The 24,000-nt window shown below is 42.1% G+C and overlaps 1 protein-coding gene across 4 annotated transcripts in view; it reads right to left on the bottom strand.

Moving 5' to 3' along the window:
* The window catches only part of dock7 (dedicator of cytokinesis 7), a 75,280-nt gene that overhangs the window by 17,723 nt on the left and 33,557 nt on the right, over nucleotides 1-24,000 (bottom strand). For 2 of the 4 annotated variants that reach the window (XM_030791687.1, XM_030791686.1), the window contains exons 19-35: nucleotides 23,014-23,115; nucleotides 22,411-22,497; nucleotides 21,923-22,154; nucleotides 21,284-21,448; nucleotides 20,804-20,973; nucleotides 19,440-19,532; nucleotides 16,309-16,398; nucleotides 15,626-15,721; nucleotides 15,228-15,368; nucleotides 13,106-13,219; nucleotides 11,712-11,879; nucleotides 10,110-10,261; nucleotides 9,187-9,356; nucleotides 8,561-8,715; nucleotides 8,173-8,355; nucleotides 3,419-3,554; nucleotides 2,790-2,886 (exon numbers count right to left, since the gene is read on the bottom strand). In XM_030791687.1, coding sequence (XP_030647547.1) covers nucleotides 2,790-2,886; nucleotides 3,419-3,554; nucleotides 8,173-8,355; nucleotides 8,561-8,715; nucleotides 9,187-9,356; nucleotides 10,110-10,261; nucleotides 11,712-11,879; nucleotides 13,106-13,219; nucleotides 15,228-15,368; nucleotides 15,626-15,721; nucleotides 16,309-16,398; nucleotides 19,440-19,532; nucleotides 20,804-20,973; nucleotides 21,284-21,448; nucleotides 21,923-22,154; nucleotides 22,411-22,497; nucleotides 23,014-23,115 — 2,351 coding nt within the window. The remainder of the gene's footprint in view (nucleotides 1-2,789; nucleotides 2,887-3,418; nucleotides 3,555-8,172; nucleotides 8,356-8,560; nucleotides 8,716-9,186; nucleotides 9,357-10,109; nucleotides 10,262-11,711; nucleotides 11,880-13,105; nucleotides 13,220-15,227; nucleotides 15,369-15,625; nucleotides 15,722-16,308; nucleotides 16,399-19,439; nucleotides 19,533-20,803; nucleotides 20,974-21,283; nucleotides 21,449-21,922; nucleotides 22,155-22,410; nucleotides 22,498-23,013; nucleotides 23,116-24,000) is intronic. The other 2 variants (XM_030791689.1, XM_030791688.1) reach the window with 1 other exon arrangement.

Here is a 24,000-nt window from a genome sequence, read left to right as displayed (position 1 = left end):
TGTGTGAAGAAAAATACTGAGTAGAGACAAATGGATGATTTGCTTCTTTAGTTTAACAGTCCTGGTTTAGTTTAGCTCTCCTGGTCTATGGTCACAGTTTGTCTCCTGGTCTATGGTCACAGTTTGTCTCCTGGTCTATGGTCACAGTTTGTCTCCTGGTCTATGGTCACAGTTTGTCTCCTGGTCTATGGTCACAGTTTGTCTCCTGGTCTATGGTCACAGTTTGTCTCCTGGTCTATGGTCACAGTTTGTCTCCTGGTCTATGGTCACAGTTTGTCTCCTGGTCTATGGTCACAGTTTGTCTCCTGGTCTATGGTCACAGTTTGTCTCCTGGTCTATGGTCACAGTTTGTCTCCTGGTCTGTGATTACATAGTTTGTCTCCTGGTCTATGGTCACAGTTTGTCTCCTGGTCTATGGTCACAGTTTGTCTCCTGGTCTATGGTCACAGTTTGTCTCCTGGTCTATGGTCACAGTTTGTCTCCTGGTCTATGGTCACAGTTTGTCTCCTGGTCTGTGATTACATAGTTTGTCTGCTGGTCTATGGTCACAGTTTGTCTCCTGGTCTATGGTCACAGTTTGTCTCCTGGTCTATGGTCACAGTTTGTCTCCTGGTCTGTGATTACATAGTTTGTCTCCTGGTCTATGGTCACAGTTTGTCTCCTGGTCTATGGTCACAGTTTGTCTCCTGGTCTATGGTCACAGTTTGTCTCCTGGTCTATGGTCACAGTTTGTCTCCTGGTCTATGGTCACAGTTTGTCTCCTGGTCTGTGATTACATAGTTTGTCTGCTGGTCTATGGTCACAGTTTGTCTCCTGGTCTATGGTCACAGTTTGTCTCCTGGTCTATGGTCACAGTTTGTCTCCTGGTCTGTGATTACATAGTTTGTCTCCTGGTCTATGGTCACAGTTTGTCTCCTGGTCTATGGTCACAGTTTGTCTCCTGGTCTATGGTCACAGTTTGTCTCCTGGTCTATGGTCACAGTTTGTCTCCTGGTCTATGGTCACAGTTTGTCTCCTGGTCTATGGTCACAGTTTGTCTGCTGGTCTATGGTCACAGTTTGTCTCCTGGTCTGTGATTACATAGTTTGTCTCCTGGTCTATGGTCACAGTTTGTCTCCTGGTCTGTGATTACATAGTTTGTCTGCTGGTCTATGGTCACAGTTTGTCTGCTGGTCTATGGTCACAGTTTGTCTCCTGGTCTATGGTCACAGTTTGTCTCCTGGTCTGTGATTACATAGTTTGTCTCCTGGTCTGTGATTACATAGTTTGTCTCCTGGTCTGTGATTACATAGTTTGTCTCCTGGTCTGTGATTACATAGTTTGTCTGCTGGTCTATGGTCACAGTTTGTCTCCTGGTCTGTGATTACATAGTTTGTCTCCTGGTCTGTGATTACATAGTTTGTCTCCTGGTCTGTGATTACATAGTTTGTCTCCTGGTCTGTGATTACATAGTTTGTCTGCTGGTCTATGGTCACAGTTTGTCTCCTGGTCTGTGATTACATAGTTTGTCTCCTGGTCTGTGATTACATAGTTTGTCTCCTGGTCTGTGATTACATAGTTTGTCTCCTGGTCTATGGTCACAGTTTGTCTCCTGGTCTATGGTCACAGTTTGTCTCCTGGTCTGTGATTACATAGTTTGTCTCCTGGTCTTTGGTCACAGTTTGTCTCCTGGTCTGCGCGATTTTGCTGGCTCCCAGATTTTACCCGGAATTACAAAATCCAGAAGTCCAGTCTGCACCACACACGCGCAGCCGATTTTGTGAGCTGCCTGATTTTGTCGGGAGTACGAAAGTCCGGAAGTCCAGACTGCAATACAAATGTGCAGAGATTCTCTGTAGGCTTAGCATATTAGCATAGCATAGCATAGTTTAGCATAGCGTAGCATAGTGTATTCTCTGTAGGCTTATCATATTTGCATAGCATAGCATAAACATTAGCATAATTATGAAATATGATGTAATAAAATATTGTAAATCAGGCAGGGGATGTAGAAATATGATGTAATGTTGTAAAAACAGCATGCAAATTGGGCAGTGTTGTAAACTATTCTGGCGTGTTAAATGGACTTCCAGATTTCGTAATTCCGGGGAAAATCTGGGAGCTAGCAAAATCGGGCACCTACAATGGTCACGTAGTTGGTCTCCTGGTCTATGATTACATAGTTTGTCTCCTGGTCTATGATTACATAGTTTGTCTCCTGGTCTATGGTCACGTAGTTTGTCTCACGGATTTCATAGTCCAATTTTCTGATCAAATAGAATCACATGACACCTCTCTCTCCCCTAACCAACAAGCAGAAAAATTCTCATCAGTAGCCAAGCAGACTCTGTATGTACATCACAAATGTTCGTTAGCACTGACAGGTCACCCAGTCCAGACACTGTTACAGGATGGCAAGACAGGGGCATAGGGTGAATTAGAGGATTTCTCAGAAGGGCCAGGGACTTAAAAACAGCAAAACATGTCAGATGTACAATACCTGGTAGATCTCTGGGCCCTATATGCACACACATGTACATGAGAAAAACAAGGTGAAATGGACCACTTTAAACAAAGTGACCTAAAACATTGTAAAAATGATGGAAAGTACACAAAGGATGAAAACCAGAAATGATTTAAAGAACATATCCAGCCTAAGAGTATCACATCGCCTCAGCGTTCACATGTAGACAGCCAGGAAGACAAACTGACACAGACAGAAATACACAGACAGACAGACAGAAATACACAGACAGACAGAGAGGCAGGAAGAGAGTTGGTGAAAAAGAGAAAGGAAAGGTTGTCCGTACTTGTCCATTTTTTCACTGTTCTGACGCCAGTGGGTCATATCTTTTCTCCAGCGCAAGTTCTCTTGGCTGCCAAAGGCACTGCCCGACGGGCTCCTCTCTGGGAGGGGACAGGGGCGATAAACAGAGGAAAGGGAGGATCATCTCACACAGACACATCACATAACCAGTTTTTGACGGCTCACTTTCCAACAGCATTACTTTCCACTTGCAGTTTCTGTCTAAACCAGTATATACCAAAGAGCATTTCTCCAGTCTGAACTTCAGACAGTCTGAACTTTCTACATAGTACTTTATAAAGCGGCTGATCTCATGTCCCATTTTTACATCACATGTTAAACTGTTTCAGCTTTCAGTTTGAATAAAGTATTCATCCTTTATGTCATTATTCTCTACTTATGTGTGTTTGTATATGTATTATTATGTAATTACATGTGTTTTCATTTACATATTCTCTGTTTACATATGTTTGTAAGTATATGTTTTCTATTTATATACGCACAGACACACACACGCGCATATACACACACACACACACACACACGGACATATATATACACACACACACACACACACACACACACATATATACACACACACATTTATCCATAAGCCTCATCTCAACTTCTCACCCAGTTGTCCTCTGCTGCGTCGGACCATCTCCTGCCTGGCTCCAATACTGCCCAGAATGGCTTCCTCAAGTTTGGCTTTCATGTCTTTGGACTTCTTAAATGTTAAACTGTTCATTCGCTCAAACACCTTCTTCCCCTGCATGCACAAAAACACAAAGACATATCTAATTAATAGGCCTAAAGGGTTTATAAAGAAACTCTTTAGGCAACATGTATTTATAAACTTAACACTGATTCAATACATCACTTTTTACACTTTTCATGTAAACCATTGTAAGAACAAACAAATAAGAAGAACACAGATGCACACACATGTCAGAGTTTATGCTAGACTTTTTCTTTTTTTTTTTTTTTTGATGGTCAATATGGCCGTTAATATTCCAGAATTCAGACCATACAGAACAACTACCGGACATATGTTTCAGGCTGCTTTCACACTAGAGCTTTTGGTGTGGACCCGGGTCCGCTTCAGCCGTTGGTAGGGTTCGTTTTGTTGGTGTGAACGCTGTTCTCCGAACTCCAGTGTCCACCAAGGGACCGTACCCAAGTCCTCCAGAAAACGGGGGTCCAGGGTATGGTCCACTTGAGCGGTTTGCATTTGGTGTGAAAGCTATTCGATTCAAAACCAGGGAGTAAACGCTATTGATGGCGTGTAATTGGTTTTATTAATTAACAGGCAATTTTCAAAAACGCTTAGAATCTTAAAAATAGTGACTAGAAAACAGTTACGTGGCAATTCACGCTTGCCGGATCTAAAAATTATTCGGAAAATAACTGCAAGTAGCCACACTGTTCATTCACCATGAAGGTATGCGTGTATCCGAGCAGCTCACATCATTCTAAGACAGCGGGATGCATTTATGGCATAGTGAAAAGGCCAAACACAGTTAATTTGGTGCTGACACCATAATAACAAAAAGAAAACAAATATAACTTGGCTTTCCATTTAGCCTCCCTTTTGCGTCGTTGCTTAGCGACATTGGTAAATAAAAGAAATGTAATGTGAAAGGAGACCAGCAGGGGAGGGGGGAGAATCGCACTCGGGTACGAACAAGCAAAACAGACCAAGTGTGAAAGCAGCCTTAAACAGCGATAAAACACAAAACACAAACACTGTGATCCAAAAATGTATTTTAGTAAGGATGTTTCTGCACTATAGCCTTTCAGCCACCGTACCCGAGTCCTCCAGAAAACAGGGGTCTGGGGTACGGTTCACCTGACCTCGAGTGCGGTTTGCATTTGGTGTGAAAGCTACCCGGTCCAAAACCAGGAAGTAAACGCTGTTGATGATGTGCAATTTGTGTCATTTGTTTAACGGTCGCACAGTCGTGGTCGACGGAGCAGATCTCCTGTTTATTTGAAATCTAGACGGATGAAACTCTGAAGTCAAATGTAAAGTAATCACAAAAACGCCAAAACTTAGAAAGTGTTCCAAGCATCTCACATCACTCTCAAACAGCGGGAAGCAAAAGGCATAGTGAAATGCAAACACGGTTATTTTGGCGCTTACACCATATTAACAAAAGATGAATAAGAAAACATTTTGCCTCCCTCTTGCGTCGTTGCCTAGCGACATCGGTAAATAAGAATTGCACGTTCCTTATGTGTGCTGATGTAAACAGACCAGGGTTCACCACCAAAAAATGTAATGTGAAAGCAGAGCAGCAGTAGCAGGGGGAGGGGGGAATAATCACACGTGGGTGAACTTTGCAAACTAAACATACAGGCTACAACAATAAAATGAAACAAATATTATTAGGGATAAGACAATAAATTGAAATTCGGTATGTCGCGATCCAAAAATATCAAAATCCATTTAGTAACTCAGAAAATGATATCGCGATATTTGTTACTTTGATCTGTCACAATTACACATGTTAGACAACAGAGGGCACAATCGTTGTTTTGTATGCAACAGGACCTACAACCGGAACTGTAAACAACCAAAGCTGCCAAGTGTGTTATAACAGAGGTCTTTGGAAGCTCATATTTTTCAGGACAATTTTATCTTTGTGGATAGTGGCGAAAAACTGGTTTCCATCCACTGGACCAGCCTAAATGTAAGACAACTATTATTGATTGTTTACAGGTGCTCCTCAACTTACTATGGGGTTACGCCCTGATAAACCCATTGCAAGTCAAAAATATCGTATGTCGAAACTGCATTTAATACAGTACATCTAACCTACCTAACATCATAGCTTAGCCTAGCCAACCTTAAACACGCTCGGAAACGCTGGCAACACAGTACACTGTAGAGTATTGTTGTTTACCCTCGTGATCACCTGGGTGTCTCGGAGCTGCGGCTCGCTGCTGCCGCCGCTGACCAGCATCACAAGAGTGTCGTACTGCATATCGCTAGCCCGGGAAAGAATCAAAATTCGAAGCTGGCATACGAATTCAAAGTTTCAACTGAATGTGTATTGCTTTCGCACCATGGTAAGTTGGGGACCACCTGTATTTTACACTTTTGATTTTTGTTGTATTCATTCATCCATTTGTTGTATTTACGACATTTTTGTTGTATTTCCAATCTTTATTTCTGTTGTTACTTTGATCTCTTTATGTGTTGTCTAGTAGAAAACATTCAAATGAGAATTTATTTTGTATTTTGCATGGCTTAAAATTAAATTTCAATTCTGAATATTCATACTTTGTCACTGAACTGTTATTAGACTCTATCGAATCGAGGTGACATGGAATCGCGAACCTCATATCGTATATCCAACTGAATCATGAGATAAGTATATCGTCCCATCCCTAAACGTTATTATTCTATTATGCTAAATAATTAAGGGCCTAATTGTTGCGGCCTGGGAGAACCCGACAGATGTCGATGCCACTCCGATACAATCACTCTGCTTTACCATGGTGTATACTAGGGGTTGCACAGAGTACTCAAGCATTCGAGTACTCCAGCAGTTATATCAATTGTCGAGTTTCTACATTAACATTGAGTACTCGTTAATCCCGTGATGCTAAATCTCGCCTGCACTCAGTTTCCAGTTAGATAGAGCCCTTGGTAAACAAGAGGAGGGACAGCGACAGCAGAAAAGGGCTGTTTGCTTTATTGTTGTCATTTACTGTGCAAATTTTCTTTCCCTAATGTCGTTGTGATGAAATAGACGTGCAACAACTCTGAGTTGTGGACGGAGTTCTCAAGGATGGCTCCAACATTGAGTCCGTCATATCACAGACTAGGCTACTACACTAACGCCGCTAAACAAAAAAATAGGGTTAAAACAGATACAAACAAATATGACTAATTTAGTTTTTAAATCGGTTAGGCTAACTAATGATGTCCAGGTTTCAACGAATTTACAAAAAAACAGCCGCTATATCTAAACACAATAAGACCACTCGGGCTACGTCCACACTACGTTGAAAATGCAGATTTTTTGTAAGGAAAAAAACATTTTGTTGACTGAACTTACTATTTTAGGCAACTGTAAAATGTTGGTAACAATAACGTTAAAATATCGTCGGTATCATCCATACTTCACCATTGCGTAAGGTAAGACCAAGGCTGTGTCCGAAATGGCATACTAGTGTACTGCATACTGCATACTGGCCCAGTATACACTGTGTACTGCACACTACTCCCCACGCTAGTATACAGTATGGTACGCAATTTTGAGAACGTTCGTGTAGTGTACTACACGTTCGCTATCGGTTGGGCTATCGGTTCTGTTAAAATCGAACGACATACGACTACCACAAATATCTATCAAAAGTAGCCCTATAAGGAAGCGTATGAAGATTTATTACACCAAAATATGTGACTGATACATTTATATTCGGAACTGCAGCTGCAGTTGAAGTTTAAGCCGTTTCTGTCGCTCTCCGCCATGTTTTTAACATTTTTTGGCAGTTGGAAATCACAGCGTTGCTTCATGGGATGCAGTACCCTACGAAGTGAGCTCTGAATGTACACTGCAAATGTTCGCCAGAGTAGTACATCATCCGGGTAACTGTCGTGTACTGCAAAATTTTTATTTTTCATGTACTGCATACTACTTACTATTTTTACATCAAGATCAGTATGCGAGTAGTATGTAGTATGCCATTTCGGACACAGCCCAAGTGTCATCTCCACATCACTAATTTTATGCTTTGCTCTCTGTGCTGAGGCCAACCCCATCATAATTTCATGTGGCAAGGGGGAACTTTGACTGGGGCCTAAACGGACTGAGCAGACTTTTTTGCCGTTTAGAACTAAGAACTACTTTATTATTTCAGAGGTGTTCATACTGTTTATACAGTTTAAAGCTGTTCAAAGAATAAGTAATTACATAATTATTAAATAAATACAGTGTGAAGCAGAAATAATTAAAAACCTAGTGCACTGTTTGTATTCAAATAAATTAAGTCATTTTGCTTGTAAATCTCTCCTTGTATCCCTTTATTAAGGAAAACATTATTTGATAAATTTAAATTGTGCCCCGAAAGTTCTTTATGTGCTCCTAAATTTTTCAACGAAGGAGAACATGTGCTCCTTGGGAAAACAGTAAGTGTCAAGCCCTGACTGGGAACATCCTTGGTCAGGGGCAGCCCTAGTATAAATGCATGTGCTTTGCTCTTGGATGCAGTGTGTGTATTAATGCATGTGCTTTGCCCTTGGATGCAGTGTGTGTATAAATGCATGTGCTTTGCTCTTGGATGCAGTGTGTGTATTAATGCATGTGCTTTGCTCTTGGATGCAGTGTGTGTATAAATGCATGTGCTTTGCTCTTGGATGCAGTGTGTGTACTAGCCTTGTACTCAAAGCAGGACACACAGAGGTACAGCAGGTCGAGTAGACGGTTCAGCTGGGAGACGGACAGGTCTGTAAACCACTTCTGGAGTATTAGCTCATCAGCATTCTTCAAGACCCATAGCAGACAGATCAGCAGACTGCGACTGGACTCTGCACTGAAAGAGGCGTGCTGCCGACCAGCCTAGAGAGAGAGAGAGAGAGAGAGAGAAGCCAAGTGACAAGGAGGACATTCACTGAGCAAATATGCCAATTTAACACATGAAATTACCCATTAAAGAGGTGTTTAAATGTTAGATTTGTGAACCTGAATTAAAAATCCTGAATTAAAGACTACACAATAGAAACACAACTCATACTGAGTGATCATGACATCTGATGAACTTTACCTGAGGGTTCAGCAGGAAACTGCTTGGCCGAGACATCTGGGGCATGGATGTGCCCGCGATTGCCATAGCAACAGTTTGATTAATCATGCTGTTGCCCTCAACATCCTGCTCCTCTCCTCCCGACCCTGCCGAACGACCCCACTGATTGTGAGACTCTGGAAAGCAGACATCAAAACTCAAATCAAAACAAATAAATGTGTAGGTTTTATATTCATGCCACAACACAAAACACTGTCTCTGTACACATCTATCCGGTCTGAATTTTATTCAAAGACTGTTTTTCTGGTCTCCTAGTCTGTGGTATTGTAACAACATGCTAACACCTATCTGAGAGGCTACAGTGGGCAGAATTATTCATTGATTCTCAGGGGAGGAAGGAGTAAGACACACCTTTGCAAATGAAAATCCCTGCTTCTGTCTGCAGAATAATTGTGATATAGTCTCCCATAGAGAGATAATTAGAGTATAATTCAGTGGGTCTGACTGTTATCACAGAACTAAGATAAATGCATGCAAATGTCTTCCACAAGCCATTACACTCACTCTTACTATGGAGATATCGCAGTCATTCACTCTCACTTGGGATATGCGAGTGTTGTTTGCTGTAGAAGGTATTATGGACCCACCTGTGAAGTCATGTAGCTGGGGAAGAGTTTCCATTACAATGCCAATGACAGGCAGGTAGAGCATAGCAACCCTAGCTTTGACCTCAGGGTCAGCGTATCGTGGGTCGGAGTCGTGGCTGGACAGAAGGTTATGAACCACACTGATAACCTTTTTATGCAGACCGAACATCCTACAGAGACACAGACACACACCTGCATCACAAATCCGCAACTACATCGGTCATACCTCACAAGAACATGAAAATGAATTTTGGATGCCCAAAATCAGAATAAACAATGATGTCAGTTACACTGCTGCAGCACACACTTGTTATAATAATATATATATATATATATATATATATATATATATATATATATATATATATATATACTCATCTCTATAAGCCACTCTAACACTGATACAACATCACAGGACATGTGGCCACGACCCATCAACACAATATGAACTGAGAGAGAGTCTCAGGTCCACACATGACTGTGGGGTAAGATCGCATAGATGCATTATCACAGAGAAGTGATACTAAGGACAACTGCGTTACGCCATCTGACAATGGAGTATAACATGATATGTAACATTAGAATAGACTTCCGCTTTCAAAAGTAGCACACCAAAACATTTCAGTTATGCTTAAGCAAACTGTCTGTCTATGTAAGCTGTAGCTGTTCTGAGATCTATGTATTTGTCCTGTCAGGAAGACTACATTAGTCGAAGCTGTTCTGAGATCTGTGCATTTGAGCTCTGGGGAAAAAATTACAGATTCAAATTACGTTTAACATCTCTAAACATAGCACTATGATAACATTCTGACTCTAAACATAGCACTATGATAACATTCTGACTCTAAACATAGCACAATGCACTCAGTATGGTGCAGATCTACTGGGAACAGTGGATGATGGCAGTGGATTTAGATACGAACCAGTGCGCTGAGCCATCTGTCTCTGGATCCAGAATCACAGCCAGTTCGGTCAAGACCAAGCCAGCCAGGTAATGTTGCTCTCTGAAGGGCAGGGACAGCTCAAACATGTTGGCAATCTTTTGGTCCTGAACATGAGTGGAAAACCCAGAACTCTGACGAAAGAGAAAAAGACAGTTGAACAGTTAGAAATTAGGGCTGCCCCCTGAAATTAGGGCTGCCCCCTGAAATTAGGGCTGCCCCCTGAAAGTCAACGCATCAGTTCATCAGTCAGAGACCCGTCAGTCGACTGAGATTCTTCAAGTCGAGCGGTGTTGTTTTTTGTGGTCAGTCAGTGTGCATTACAATAACAGGATAAGACAGACAGAAACTCACAGAAATGCACAGGGATAACATTTCAGTGAGGAATTATAAATAAGGTGTAATATGCTAACTTGATAAATCAAGTTTGTGTTAAAATGCACAAGGGGTTCTTTTGGTTGATAGAAAACATGGAAAGGGATCAATAAACGCCATCTGTACTAACAGGACAAAAGATAGAAATAGTAATGTTAGAAGTCTTGTTGGACTTCCCAAACACACAATAATTACAAACTTCAGATTGGACTTCGTTCGTAATCAAAGGTACGCACAACAGGTAAGCAACAAAACGCACAGAGCGCTGTGTTTTAAAGAAATGAATTTAGTAATCACAGGAAAAAATACACCCACGAACCCTTAAATCCCCCTTTTGGTGATCCCAAAATTAAACTAACAGTCTGTGTAAAACGAAACAATTCATTAAGTCCATCGCAGAATGTCCTAAAGAGTCTTTAAGTCCAAAATTAAACTAACAGTCTGTGTAAAACGAAACAATTCATTAAGTCCATCGCAGAATGTCCTAAAGAGTCTTTAAGTCCAATAGAAGAAACGACAGCTGTCCCGTGTTCGTCCATCAAAAAGAAAAATACAATCCGCACAAGAAAAAAAAAAAAAAAATCAAAAACTCACAGCCAAAAGGCAATCGCTTTTAATTGTATACCATAAAAATAAAAAAGTACAAAGTTAAATGCAATTCAACAGCATTGAACATGGTTAGTTATTTCATAGTGGGCAATGCCATGAATCTATTTTAAACTGTTTCATTTGTTTATTTATTTACACATTGTTTTTAATGTTTAAAGTGAAATTTAAAAACAAGGCTATAAGAGCTTGATTTAAACAGAAATAGATGTGTGCTGCCTGTCCCATTATTCCAACAAATCCATATGGTATATGTCGGCAATTCAAATAGACGCCAATTCAAATTTTGCATCATATGCAGCTGTCTTTTATTGATTTTTAAATGCTCAGAAATATGTCCCCATGACTCTGTTGCATTTGACTATGTTAACGGGGTCACAATCATCAGTGAAACTCATGCCAATGGATTTTCTGATTGCCAGATGGTCTATAATGAAAGAAAAAGGACTGAATAGTCGAGTCTTTATATTGAACAGCCAAATCCGGTTCCACTGACCAAATTCTGAGTCGGCTACAGCCCTGTTAGAAATATTAAAATGTGCTCGAAACTCTGGGTAAAACCTATATGATTAGTGTGAGCAGTGTGTGGGCCAGTCGTCTGACCTGTGATGTAGCGGAGGAGATGGATGGAGATGGGGAGGCAGGGGGTGTGAGCAGACTGCAGGGCAGATTCAGGGTGACGTAGTGTTCATGACTACACACAATCCGCAGGAAGTCCAAACGCAGAGACAGGAGCATGGGGTTCTGCAGGGCGTAGAGTTTCGAGGACACCTGAGAGAAGGGAGACACACCACTGTTAAAAGCAACTAAGAGAAGACACAAAGTGTTATCATATATAGATATGAAAAGACTCCATCGCCCCCTTAAAGATGAAAGGTGCACCAATGGTGCACCCACAGCAGAAATGGTCACATTGCATATTTATTTTTAAGGGGGCGCAGAGGTCTTTTTTGAGAAGTTTGTTCAAAAATAATGCTTATTTTTCTTAGCAACATGGATTTATGTTTTGAACAATGGAATACTACAACTTTCAAATTCTCCTACTCCCTCATTATTACAACCAAAATGGTAGGGATGGGACAATAAATTGAAATCCGGTATATCGTGATCCAGTAATATTATGACCCATTTCGTAAGTCAGAAAATCATATCGTGATATTTCCTACTTTGTATTGTACCCTACCCTCTAGAAATTAAAGTTTCTTTGGCTACAATTTCCAAACTCTGTCTAGGACTGAAACTCTTATTTAATTAATGTGCATGGACTTTATAAACGAGTATATTCTTCTCCTGGACATACATCGCATAGCGAGTTTTACAGCAAGGCATTACGAATGCACTGCATGCAAACATGTGTCATTGATTGTAAATCACTTTAACAATCAAAGCGATAATGGAATTATGGTATCTTGTTATCTTACGCGTCATTTAAAAACTAAGCATTATTTCAACTAATCGTAACGTTACTACCAGTGTCACAGTAACACGACGTGCGTGTGTCATTGAAAACTGCTGTTTAAAATGACAGAGCATTAAAAACATGAGGGGATTTAGCGTTTCTTGTTATGCAAAGAAACAGTTTCTGTTCATAATGTAGAGACACATATTTAATATATGATTCATGATGTCAAGTTAGCCATTTCATAGGTTTGATTAACTTTGCTCTAAATAAGTGTGTCATTATCATAACATGGTTTAGGCCCACTCATTCAGCCTCACTCACAGCTAAATGTGAGTCTCCTTAAGGCCAGTCTGAGTAATCACCTTTACTGATATTCTGGACTTGTACCAACTCTGTTTGTATTTGGCGTTTCAATCTAGTGTCCACTCTGTTCCCATTTCCAATAAGTTTTAATGGTATTTGGATCTTGTATTATCTCTGTACCATTTTCCAGGAAGTTCTAATGGTTCTTGGATTTACTGTCAGCTCTACCTGTTACCAGTGAGTTTTAATGGCATTTGTATCTATTTCCAGTAAAATTTAATGGCATTACTACCTGTTTCCAGTAGGTTTTGATGAGAGTGAAGACGAAGCCTCGATCCATGACCGAGAGCAGGTCGTTGAGGAAGAACGCCAAACTGGTGTTGAGTCTCTCAACCAATTCCAGATCCTGACAGGGTGAAAAGGATAAGCAGATAGAGACAGAGAGGTTTTTGATTACAGCCGTAATACTCTCATTTACACCAAACTGACCACTCAACACGATTACAGCAGTAATACTCTCTCATTTACATCAAATTGACCAATCATCACGATTACAGCAGTAATACTCTCTCATTTACATCAAACTGACCAATCAGCACGATTACAGCAGTAATACTCTCTCATTTACATCAAACTGACCAATCAGCACGACTACAGCAGTAATACTCTCTCATTTACATCTGCCTCGCATGCCACGACAGCCTGATAGATTATAAACGCGCTCTCTACACAGCCAAATCCGCGTATTACTCAAAAGTCATTAATCTTAACAAAAATAACCCCAGGCTCCTTTCTGATACAGTACCTAAACTTACCCAGAATCAGTCCCCTCAATCTAGCCCTTTTACTGCAAACGATTTTGTTGAATTTTTCTCGCAAAAAATAGACTCAAGTCATGGTGATATTCAAAATCGTTTGCAGTTCAAAATAGTTTATCACATCAGACTCCCTGCACACTCTTCATCAATGCGCCTGAGATTAGTCAGGATGTACACCCTCTAACTCAATTTAACCCTCTCTCTCTAGATGCCCTTTACCTAACAAAACAAACCTTAAGCCCTGAAGCCTTAAATAATTATAGGCCGATCTTGAAAAAATTATAGCTGCTCAGCTCAGCTGATAGCCCATGTGTCCTGTTTGAAACATGTCATGCTTCAGGTGTTTTCACTCTACTGAAACCAGACTTACTAGAGTAACTTCCATTGTTATGCTGACGATACTCAGATTTTCTTACCTATCTAGCACAATGACCGCTCTGAATAGGCTAACCTAGAGGCCCATCTTTGTGCTATTAAAGGTTGAATGTCTTCAAATGTCCTGATGCTTAACGCAGGCAAGACTGAAATGTTGGTCAGTGATCCCCCTACATAAGCATCTTTTTAGTGATCTTACCCTAAATTTTGACAACTGTATCATCTCTTAAAACTCTACAGCTAAAAACCTTGGTGTGATTTTTGACTCTAGTCTCTCGCTAGTCACTCATATCAAAAACACAACCAAAACTGCCTTTTATCACCTCCGTAATATCACTAAAATTAGGCCCTTCCTAAGTATGGCTGATGCAGAAACCATTGTTCACGCATTCGTCACGTCTCGCCTCGATTACTGCAATGTTCTTTACTCTGGCCTGCCTGCCTCTAGGACCAATAGTCTTCAGCTGGTCCAGATTGCTGCTGCTAGAATCCTGACCAGAGCAAGGAAGTTTGACCACATTACACCTGTCCTGGCTTCCCTTCACTGGCTCCCAATTCATGCAAGGGCAGATTTTAAGGTCCGCTTATTGACATATAAAATTTTACATGGGCTTGCGCCGGACTACCCATCTGACTTAATTACACCCTATAACCCACCTCGCACCCTGCGCTCTCAAGATTCTGGATTATTAGTCATTCCAAGAGTTAAAAAGAAGTCCGCTGGCCTTTTCCTATCGCTCTCCCTTTCTCTAGAATGGTTTACCCACAGAAGTTAGGGAGGCAAACTCTCTCCATACCTTTAAAACCAGACTAAAGACTTATCTATTTTCTCAAACCTATGGATAACATAATTTTGATGTGACTTTGCAATGGACATGTAAAGCCCTGTGAGACCATAAATAGTGATTCCGGGCTCTAAATAAACTCATATTATTATTATTATTATTGTTGTTGTTGTTGTTGTTGTAACAGTTCTACTCTCTCATTTACATCAAACTGACCAATCAACATCAGTACTGCACTCTCATCAAACTGACCAAGCAACATGAATACAGAAGTACTACACTCTCATTTACATCAAACTGATCAATCAGCAGCAGAGCAGATTTCCAAAAACATATCAATAAAATATGGGGTATTTTAGTCAAACTGGGAGAGAGATGTCTATGGGCTAGTCAAACTGGGAGAGAGATGTCTATGGGCTAAGGGTATGAGTCTCACCTTCTGGAAGCGGGACACAATGTCACCTGCTATGGTGCTGACCAGAGCGCTGATATCATCCATGAAACGCTCTGGAAAACGGTTTTTCCTGGGAGAGTCCAGTCGGTCGGTAAAGTAAAGATGGTGAACTATACTTTTAACCTGACAGGGGACAGAGTAAGCAAAATGTTGACTTGAAGTCTTTTATTTCTCACTCATAAGTTTTGTGACTTGTGTGAGTTGCCCATGCCTATGTCTGTGGTTCTTCCTAAAAGACCTCCGAAACAAACGACGCTTTAACTCGAAGCTCTAGTAACTGTACTCCTACAAAGACAATTACGTCAACTGGAACTCTCACTGCACATGTTATGAGGGATGGGTATTGAATATTTTCTGAGTATTATGGAAGTTCCTCTCACCATGAGTTCAAAGAAGAACCAGGCCTGCTGCAGAGCACCTTCCCTCACACTCCCACTGCTTACCACCCACTGCAGGGCCAGCTCCTCATGGAACAGCTGAGGAACACAAGAACACAACCAGACACTCACTCAGTAACACACACAACTGTTCTTTAAACAACACAAAACACAACTTAAAAACTCCGGGAGTCAACACAGAGTATCATGTCTGGGTTCTACCACAGGAAAAGACATATTTTTAGAAGATGGAGTCCTCAGATATTTGGACAGTCCTTTAGCCAGCTGTAAGTGTGGAGCTCTGCATGAAAGTGGAGAATTCATTAAAAAACTGATAACATAAATACTGAAAACATGACACCATTCCCATACACACAGCTTCTCTCACACACAGGCAAAGAGGAACAAGCTGCCCTCACAAACAAACAAACAAACAAACAAACAAACACACACACACACACACACACACACACACAGACGCGCACACACACACACACACACACACACACACATGTTAAATCATTCCTTCATTACACAATTAGTGCATACACAGAGAGAGGCAAGACAGGCATCCAGCAACATAAAAAACACCAAAGCAAATCATCCAGAGTACACACATCCACAGACAGAAAGGCATGGGTGTGGCAAGGGGGGCTTGGCTCCTCCCCTCCAAGGCATGTCTCTACCTTTTTGGTTGGTAACCGTCCTGTTAAAGTTTGCAAGAAACTGGTGCTCTCAGTGTGCGATGACATGCGACTGCCACCTCGCTCCATGGCCTATGGATGGAGATGGATGGAAGGATGACAATACAGAAATACATTAGTGAGGAGGACGGAGAGTGTGTGGTGCCATCCTCAGGCCGGACACACACACACACACACACACACACACACACACACACACACACATAAAAAAAGGAAGATGTGGACAAAACACACCATGTATTCCTGTTAAATACTCACTCAGATATACCTGCACAGTCCCAATTCATACACAAACCTACAGAGTCTAAAATACACACACACACCTAAACAGTCTGAATAAACCAACAAATAACAGTCTAAATCCAACACACACACACACACACACACACACACACACACACACCAGCAGTGTTTAAAACACACATACACACACACATACAGTCTCAGAAAGTCCACCTTTACAGTGCCAATTAATAAACATGCATAGAGATGAGAGTCTCAAATATATCTCCACAAAGCCTGAGTAAACCTGTCTACACAGCCTGAGTAAACCTGTCTACACCGCCTGAGTAAATACACACACCGCCACAGTCTAAACATACACCCAGTATGGTGGAGGTGAGTGGATCCAGCCATATAAAGCTGTCATTTTTATTACAACTTCTCATCTTTGGAGATCTCTGCTAACAGGTAACTTCACATGTTCATTCGTATATCATGGCCTCTCTCAGAATCAGTGCAATTAGTGGTTGAACTGAAACCAGGAAAGCCGCTACATTAAACAAACTTAGACAAAAATTAAAAAGCATCATTACTCTCAAACAATAACTTCACATTGATGGAGCACGGGTGAATTAGACACTGGCGATCATATGGCATTAGGGGTGTGCGATACTGACAAAAAATGATATCTCGATATTTTCTGGGACTTTCTCGATAACAATAAGTAGACAATATTTTGCATCCTTCAAAAAAGCGATTGTAAAAGTCGTATCTTGTACTGGCTCATTCTTGTCAGTAGGATATTAACTGTTGCTTAATAATGTTATTAATGGAAACAACATATTCAGGGACAACAGATCTTATTTACTGTCGAGCTGTCTTTAACGGCAACCGATTTCAAACATAGTTTGCAGATTGCCGTCTTTTGAGCAACAACATCAGTCTTTTCAAAGCCAAACCACCTCCATGTGAGTGAGGATGATCCAGCCAAACCACCTCCATGCAGTGAGGATGATCCAGCAATTAAATCTAACGGCGTAGATTGCAAGGCTGGTGGTGTCTCTATTTTGTCTCCTGACGCTGTTTGTTCACTCATCTTTAACTTCAGTCATGCAGTTTTAGGCAGCTACGCTAGCTTAACCCCTATACCAGCACACTGCATGCAATGTCACGTGCAGTAGTCTATATCCTACTAGGCTACATGACGCGGTGAATGCATGCACTCCCTATGCACACGCGCAGTAGTCTATATCCTACTAGGCTACATGACGCGGTGAATGCGCGGACTCCCTATGCACACGCGCAGTAGTCTATATCCTACTAGGCTATATGACGCGGTGAATGCGCGGACTCCCTATGCACACGCGCAGTAGTCTATATCCTACTAGGCTACATGACGCGGTGAATGCATGCACTCCCTATGCACACGCGCAGTAGTCTATATCCTACTAGGCTACATGACGCGGTGAATGCATGCACTCCCTATGCACACGCGCAGTAGTCTATATCCTACTAGGCTACATGACGCGGTGAATGCGCGGACTCCCTATGCACACGCGCAGTAGTCTATATCCTACTAGGCTACATGACGCGGTGAATGCGCGGACTCCCTATGCACACGCGCAGTAGTCTATATCCTACTAGGCTACATGACGCGGTGAATGCATGCACTCCCTATGCACACGCGCAGTAGTCTATATCCTACTAGGCTACATGACGCGGTGAATGCATGCACTCCCTATGCACACGCGCAGTAGTCTATATCCTACTAGGCTACATGACGCGGTGAATGCGCGGACTCTCGAGACATGTTTTTGACGTGTTTTTGCAAAGTGAGTGACATACTCAATGATGAAAGCTTGCACACTGTTAAAACAACAATTAAGATATTATCGTAGACGATATATATCGCACACCCCCATATGGCATACGTGGCCAAAACACACACACACAAACACACAGCATTCCATGGCATGGCCAGCACTGGGTAAGGTTAGTGTTGTGGTGTGTGGCCATACCATGTTTTTTTTCACAGTGAAAAGGAGAAAAGAGAAGGGGTCTTAGTGACAGAGGAAATGGCATTGGGAAGAATGGGGATGAATGGGAAGTTAGATGGGAAAGTCTGTAAACCGCTCCCCTCTTAAATTCACAGCTCATCAGCAGATCCGAGAGCAGCTGCCTCATATAGGCCCCTGATAAATCAAAACCAATGCAACACAATCTGTGATTTAATGCGGCTATATGGGCTATGGTTTAATGCAGTGTGCATACATAAATAAACACGCTGTCCGGTCTAAAACGAGTGTAAAACAATACTGAGTATCACCAAATGCACAGATATGTTCAAAGGTTTAGCGACGATCACAGCCGTCTTTGACCCAACTCAATGACCTTTTCTACTCTGTCTTCAAAGACCTGAAAAGCAACAACTCTCACAATGCATTCTGGACATTTTTGATGGCGCGAATCTACAGTTTTATAGAGCCGTGGGCCCCTGACCCCTAGCTGTTCTCACAAACTTCACTCGAGCTGGGGCTGCATTGGGTCAGCACTCAGGATAAAACATCTGGTTTCTGAAGGAACTCCAGGCTGTGTTCGAGCTGAAACAGACCAAAGAAGTCTGCCTTTAAATATATCTTAAAAGCCAAAAAAAAAGCCGAATCAGTCAAAGACATGACAGCCACGTCTTCACAGCAGTGCAGGTTTAGGCATCCAAGAGGGGAGCGACTGACATACGTTGCTGAGGATTAAGGGGTGTTGAGATCCACTGGAGCTGAGTGGAGGATGGCAGACACGGAAGGTGGAGGGTGAGGTTTTCATGGGTGGGTGAGGTTTGGGACTGTGGGTGTTGTTTGTTTGGGGAGAGGGCATTTAGGGAGCTGTTGAACCACCTGCACCGTGTCAGAGGCAGAGACTGGGCTGGAGTCCCAGGGGACACTCTTACTCCCCACACTGTGCACCCAGGAGTTGGAACGATCTAGGCCCTGTATGAGGGGCAGCAAGGTGTCACAAGGTCGCAGGCAGGAACGAGCAAGCAAAGGGAACAGTGAATAAGGAGAAAGGTCACAGGTCAGCACGACAGGTAGGCAAAGGCCGAACAGAAGTCAGTTGTTTAAAATTCTTTCACTGCAAACACATATATTGGCATGTAGAGAGCAGATCATAAGAATAGGTAATACATGGCTTAGTCTCTCGTGTCGGTGAATTTATGATTTAAACCAAGTTCTAAAAAAAAAACAAGAAAAAACAAACAAAATCACTCCTTTAAAGGGAGACCCTTTCAAAAGCCAACATAATCAGGTCATAGCCATCACTAACAGTCATATCTGTCCAAATAAGAGCCAGTAACCTGAGAGAAAAGTCTTGGTCACCAAAAGTCTTGGCGGCTGTGGCTGTCCGATGGCTAAAATATAAATGATACATATATATTGAAGCAGTGTACGTGGAGGACCATAATAAAGCTTCTTCTGTAGTATTCCTTTAAAGTAACGTTAACAAATGAATACTATGTGAACTGCCCCTTTCAACATTGAGTACACCATCTACTCCAAGACAAAGACAGAGACCATTCAAAATGACATTTCAATACTGTTTCAGACTTGTCTTTCAATAATCTGATGGTGAAAGCCGAATGAGAGAATGTGTGTAAATATGGGATGTGCAGAACAGGCGATGTGGTCTGTTTCAGTGTTTTTGGCAGGCTGTTGTCAGAGGGGTTCTATAGATAAGATGTTCCAGATAGTGTTTGTCCTGATGAGGACCTATAGGGTTGAAAGGTAACTGCATTGAGAAACGCTGACGAGTCTAGTCAGCAAATTCTGTGACTATGGCAAACTGCAGGTGTGATTCATGTGAGTGGAGGCCTTAGCAGGATGAGTACTAATCAATGTGTGAGCAAAAATGCTTATTGAGGAGGTTTGCCAGTGAAAGTAAAATGCTTATTGAAGATGGTTTGCGCCATCATTTACACTGATGACTCAAGTGCAAGATAAAACTGTAATTTATGGAAATTTCTACTACTAATCTATGGAAAAACCTACTCGAACGACCTTTTGTGTGTGTGTGTGCGCGTGTGCGCGTGTGTGTGCGCGCGTGCGTGTGCGTGTGTGTGTGTGCGCGTGTGTGTGTCTGTGTGTGTGTGTGCACGTGCGAGATGGAAACAGTGTTAAGGGTGCTGTCTGTCAGTGAGAGGAGTAAAATGTGTACCAGTCTCCCTGACCCACCATCACCAATGCACCCAAACCCAGGAGCTTACCTTACTGCCGATGATGGAGCGAACTTCATCATCAGGGGAGGTGGGTGTGCCTGAGATATCTGGGTTACTGTTGCTAAGGCTACGTGAGCGGTTCAGATTGAGGCTGGCAGGTCGAACAGCTGAGCGGGCCATGGTGGCATAGTGAACAGACCCACCTAAGCCCCCCGGACCTGTGACAAATCCCGATATTCCACAAATCAGCGAAACTAACCATGGCAACTACTAGACACAAAGTGACCATGGCTACTACCTAACCAGCCAATGTTGACAGATCCCAAACAGATTATCTAAGGAGATTAACAAATAGAAACAGGGTAATCTAAGGTTTCAGATTACAAAATCTACAGTCTCAGATTAAAAACATATCTGAATGTTGCCTATCCTAGAATGTGACATCTAACTTGACATCAGATGAAAATGTTTTAGAAAAATATCAAGCAGGGTTCTATGTATAACAGAGAGAGAAGGGGTATTCCGTACCAGGTGAGGGGGAGTTTGGGTCCGTGTTAGGAAGACGGAAGACATAGTGGATGTACGAGGAAAGCAGACTGTTGCGTCCATGAACATCCTGAGTGCTGTCCAGACACTTGTGCAGGCGATTCACTATAGACGCCATCACTTCGAACGAGGCCTGGCCTAAATTCACTAACACCATCACATTAACAGAACACAGACTTCAGAATAAATGGTTTTCCTCCAACAGCTTGAATTAGAGCAAAATTTAAACTTATTCAAATACATTTCAGAGCACAGTAATAATGTATATCTAATGTATACCTTAACAGACCATTTAATGTTGCTCTGCAAACATATACTCAGATAGCAGATAGTCTACTTTCTGTCTGATATATTAATCTCTCTGTTAGCACCACAATTCAACACCCAGCTACTGAGGAAACTTTGTGCATGGTAAAGACAGACAGCCCAGTGCAGCTGATAGAGTAACACTGTGGGTCTCGACTGGAGGAAGACAGACAGCCCAGTGCAGCTGATAGAGTAACACTGTGGGTCTCGACTGGAGGAAGACAGACAGCCCAGTGCAGCTGAAAGAGTAACACTGTGTATGGTAAAGACAGACAGTAATACTGTGGGTCTCGACTGGAGGAAGACAGACAGTACCGATTTGTCCTGCGATGACAGGCGGCCGAACCACCAGCAGCACCAGTTTGTCCAGTAGAAGGTGGAGGAAGCGCACCACTGGTTCTAACTGGGAGGACGTCAGTGCAGCAATGCTGGATTTGAGTTCTGCTTCCAGATTGTTCTCCATTATCCGCATGTCACCAATTCGCACTGGGAACATATGTTCGTCCAAGGCATGAACCAGTGCAAAAAACTTATCCAAGTACTGGTCCTGAGAGAGACAGAGATCTGTTAGCATTCGTCTCACTCACTCAGTACTATAACATAAATGGCGTAAATGAACCCTGAACTGAGAGAGAGAGAGAGACACGGGAGAGAGAGAGAGAGAGAGAGAGAGAGAGAGAGAGAGAGGGAGAGAGAGCGAGAGAGAGAGAGAGAGACAGAGAGAGAGAGAGAGAGAGAGAGAGAGAGAGAGAGAGAGAGAGAGCTGCCCATTATCCTACAGAACACAGAGTATGATCCAGAACCTGTGTGTGAATGGTGGACACAGCAACAACTTCCACACTGAACACTCCTCGATGGTTATCAACCCATCTCATACCAGGCAGGGGAACCTGCCGAAGGACAAACCAAAACAGATGTCAGACAATTTAAAAATTCACTTCATTAATTCCAAAAATGAATTACATTAATTATAATTAAACACACTTATGCATTTGGTCAAATTCAAGAGGTTTCAAATGAATAAACACTATATTAGGCTGTTTTTGACTGTCTTCATTCACACAGTAAAACTGAGCCACCAGCCCTGCTGCAGAACAGCTGCCTACAGTTATCCTACCATCATCAGCTACATGATCTACTCTTGGATGGAACTTTAATGCTACACACGGCTGGAAGAGATCAAATGTTTACTGGTGTTGCACTGCACACTACAGTGCTATCCTCTGAGATGGTGTGACTCAGTGTCTCTGTTGTGAGAGTAGTAAGGCTGACACATAGACAACCTGGGCAACATTTCTCAACACAACAGCATGACGCTTGTTACTTTCATTGAATTGACTGTTGCGTTAAATTTGACTCCCTTGCTGAACTGTGAGAGTATGTGAGGGAGAGACAGGCGGTCTTACATCCGGGGAGAGGACAGAGTAAGACTGCGGGGGTTTCTCCAGAGACACAGGCAGGCAGAAATGCCCTGTTCTCAGACGCCCACTCTGAAGCATGGGGATCCACTGAGAGAAGAGCACAAGAGACGAAAGGATTAGAAACATCCAAATAATCACAAAGCCTTGAAACCAAAAACACCATACATACCAGGGGTGTGACAGCACGCCAAAGTCACGATTCGGTACGTACCTCGGTTTTGAAGTCACAGTTCGGTACGGTTTCAGTACAGTTAAAAAAGATATGAAAAACATGAAATTTCCTTTCATTTAATATGAATTTACTTGCAAACTTATAAACTTGCACAAGCTTGTAAACAATGGCAAACTGGCCATAATTTCCAGTTTGCTCTCCACTCTGTTTCAGTTTCACAATGCTGGCACCCTGCCCTCATCTTATCCATTTGCCTTTGTCCATTGCTACTGTAGTTCACTGGAAAACCGAAATCTTCCCAAACAGAGGACCTTAAGGATACGGGAGGGTCCTGAGGCTCTGGCTTTACGGTCGCCATACTGAGTTACAGCTCCATCATGGAATCGCAGTGGAAACAGAGTTTTTAATTTTAGTTCTGCATACAGAAATGTAGAAGAAAGGGCACACTGTATCGTGTCAAGTATCATTTTATCCGCTGACGTTTCGCTTGACTGACCATCAGAGCATAAAAAAGTTATGCACGTAACATGCGTAGTTAAAGCTAGGCTATATTCACTCAGATCACAATGCGCACCGCACCGAATATCCTGTACCAAATATGTGTACTGGTACACCCCTAACAAAAATATACAGCCTGACTTTAAATAGAATAATAATTTCATGACGTACATGTGTGATAGTGTTAATTGTGAAATGAAAAATGAGTTTTGTCACATTAGTGACATAATGAGAGCTCAACAGGCTGCACCTGCAGCGGTTTGAAAACGAGTTGGGGAGGTGGAGGGGACGTTTGTGTCGCG

Source organism: Chanos chanos, chromosome 14, assembly GCF_902362185.1.
Source record: "Chanos chanos chromosome 14, fChaCha1.1, whole genome shotgun sequence".
Lineage (NCBI taxonomy): Eukaryota > Metazoa > Chordata > Actinopteri > Gonorynchiformes > Chanidae > Chanos > Chanos chanos.
The sequence above is the reverse complement of the archived record's forward strand: the minus strand, read 5'-3'. Positions and strand labels throughout refer to the sequence as shown.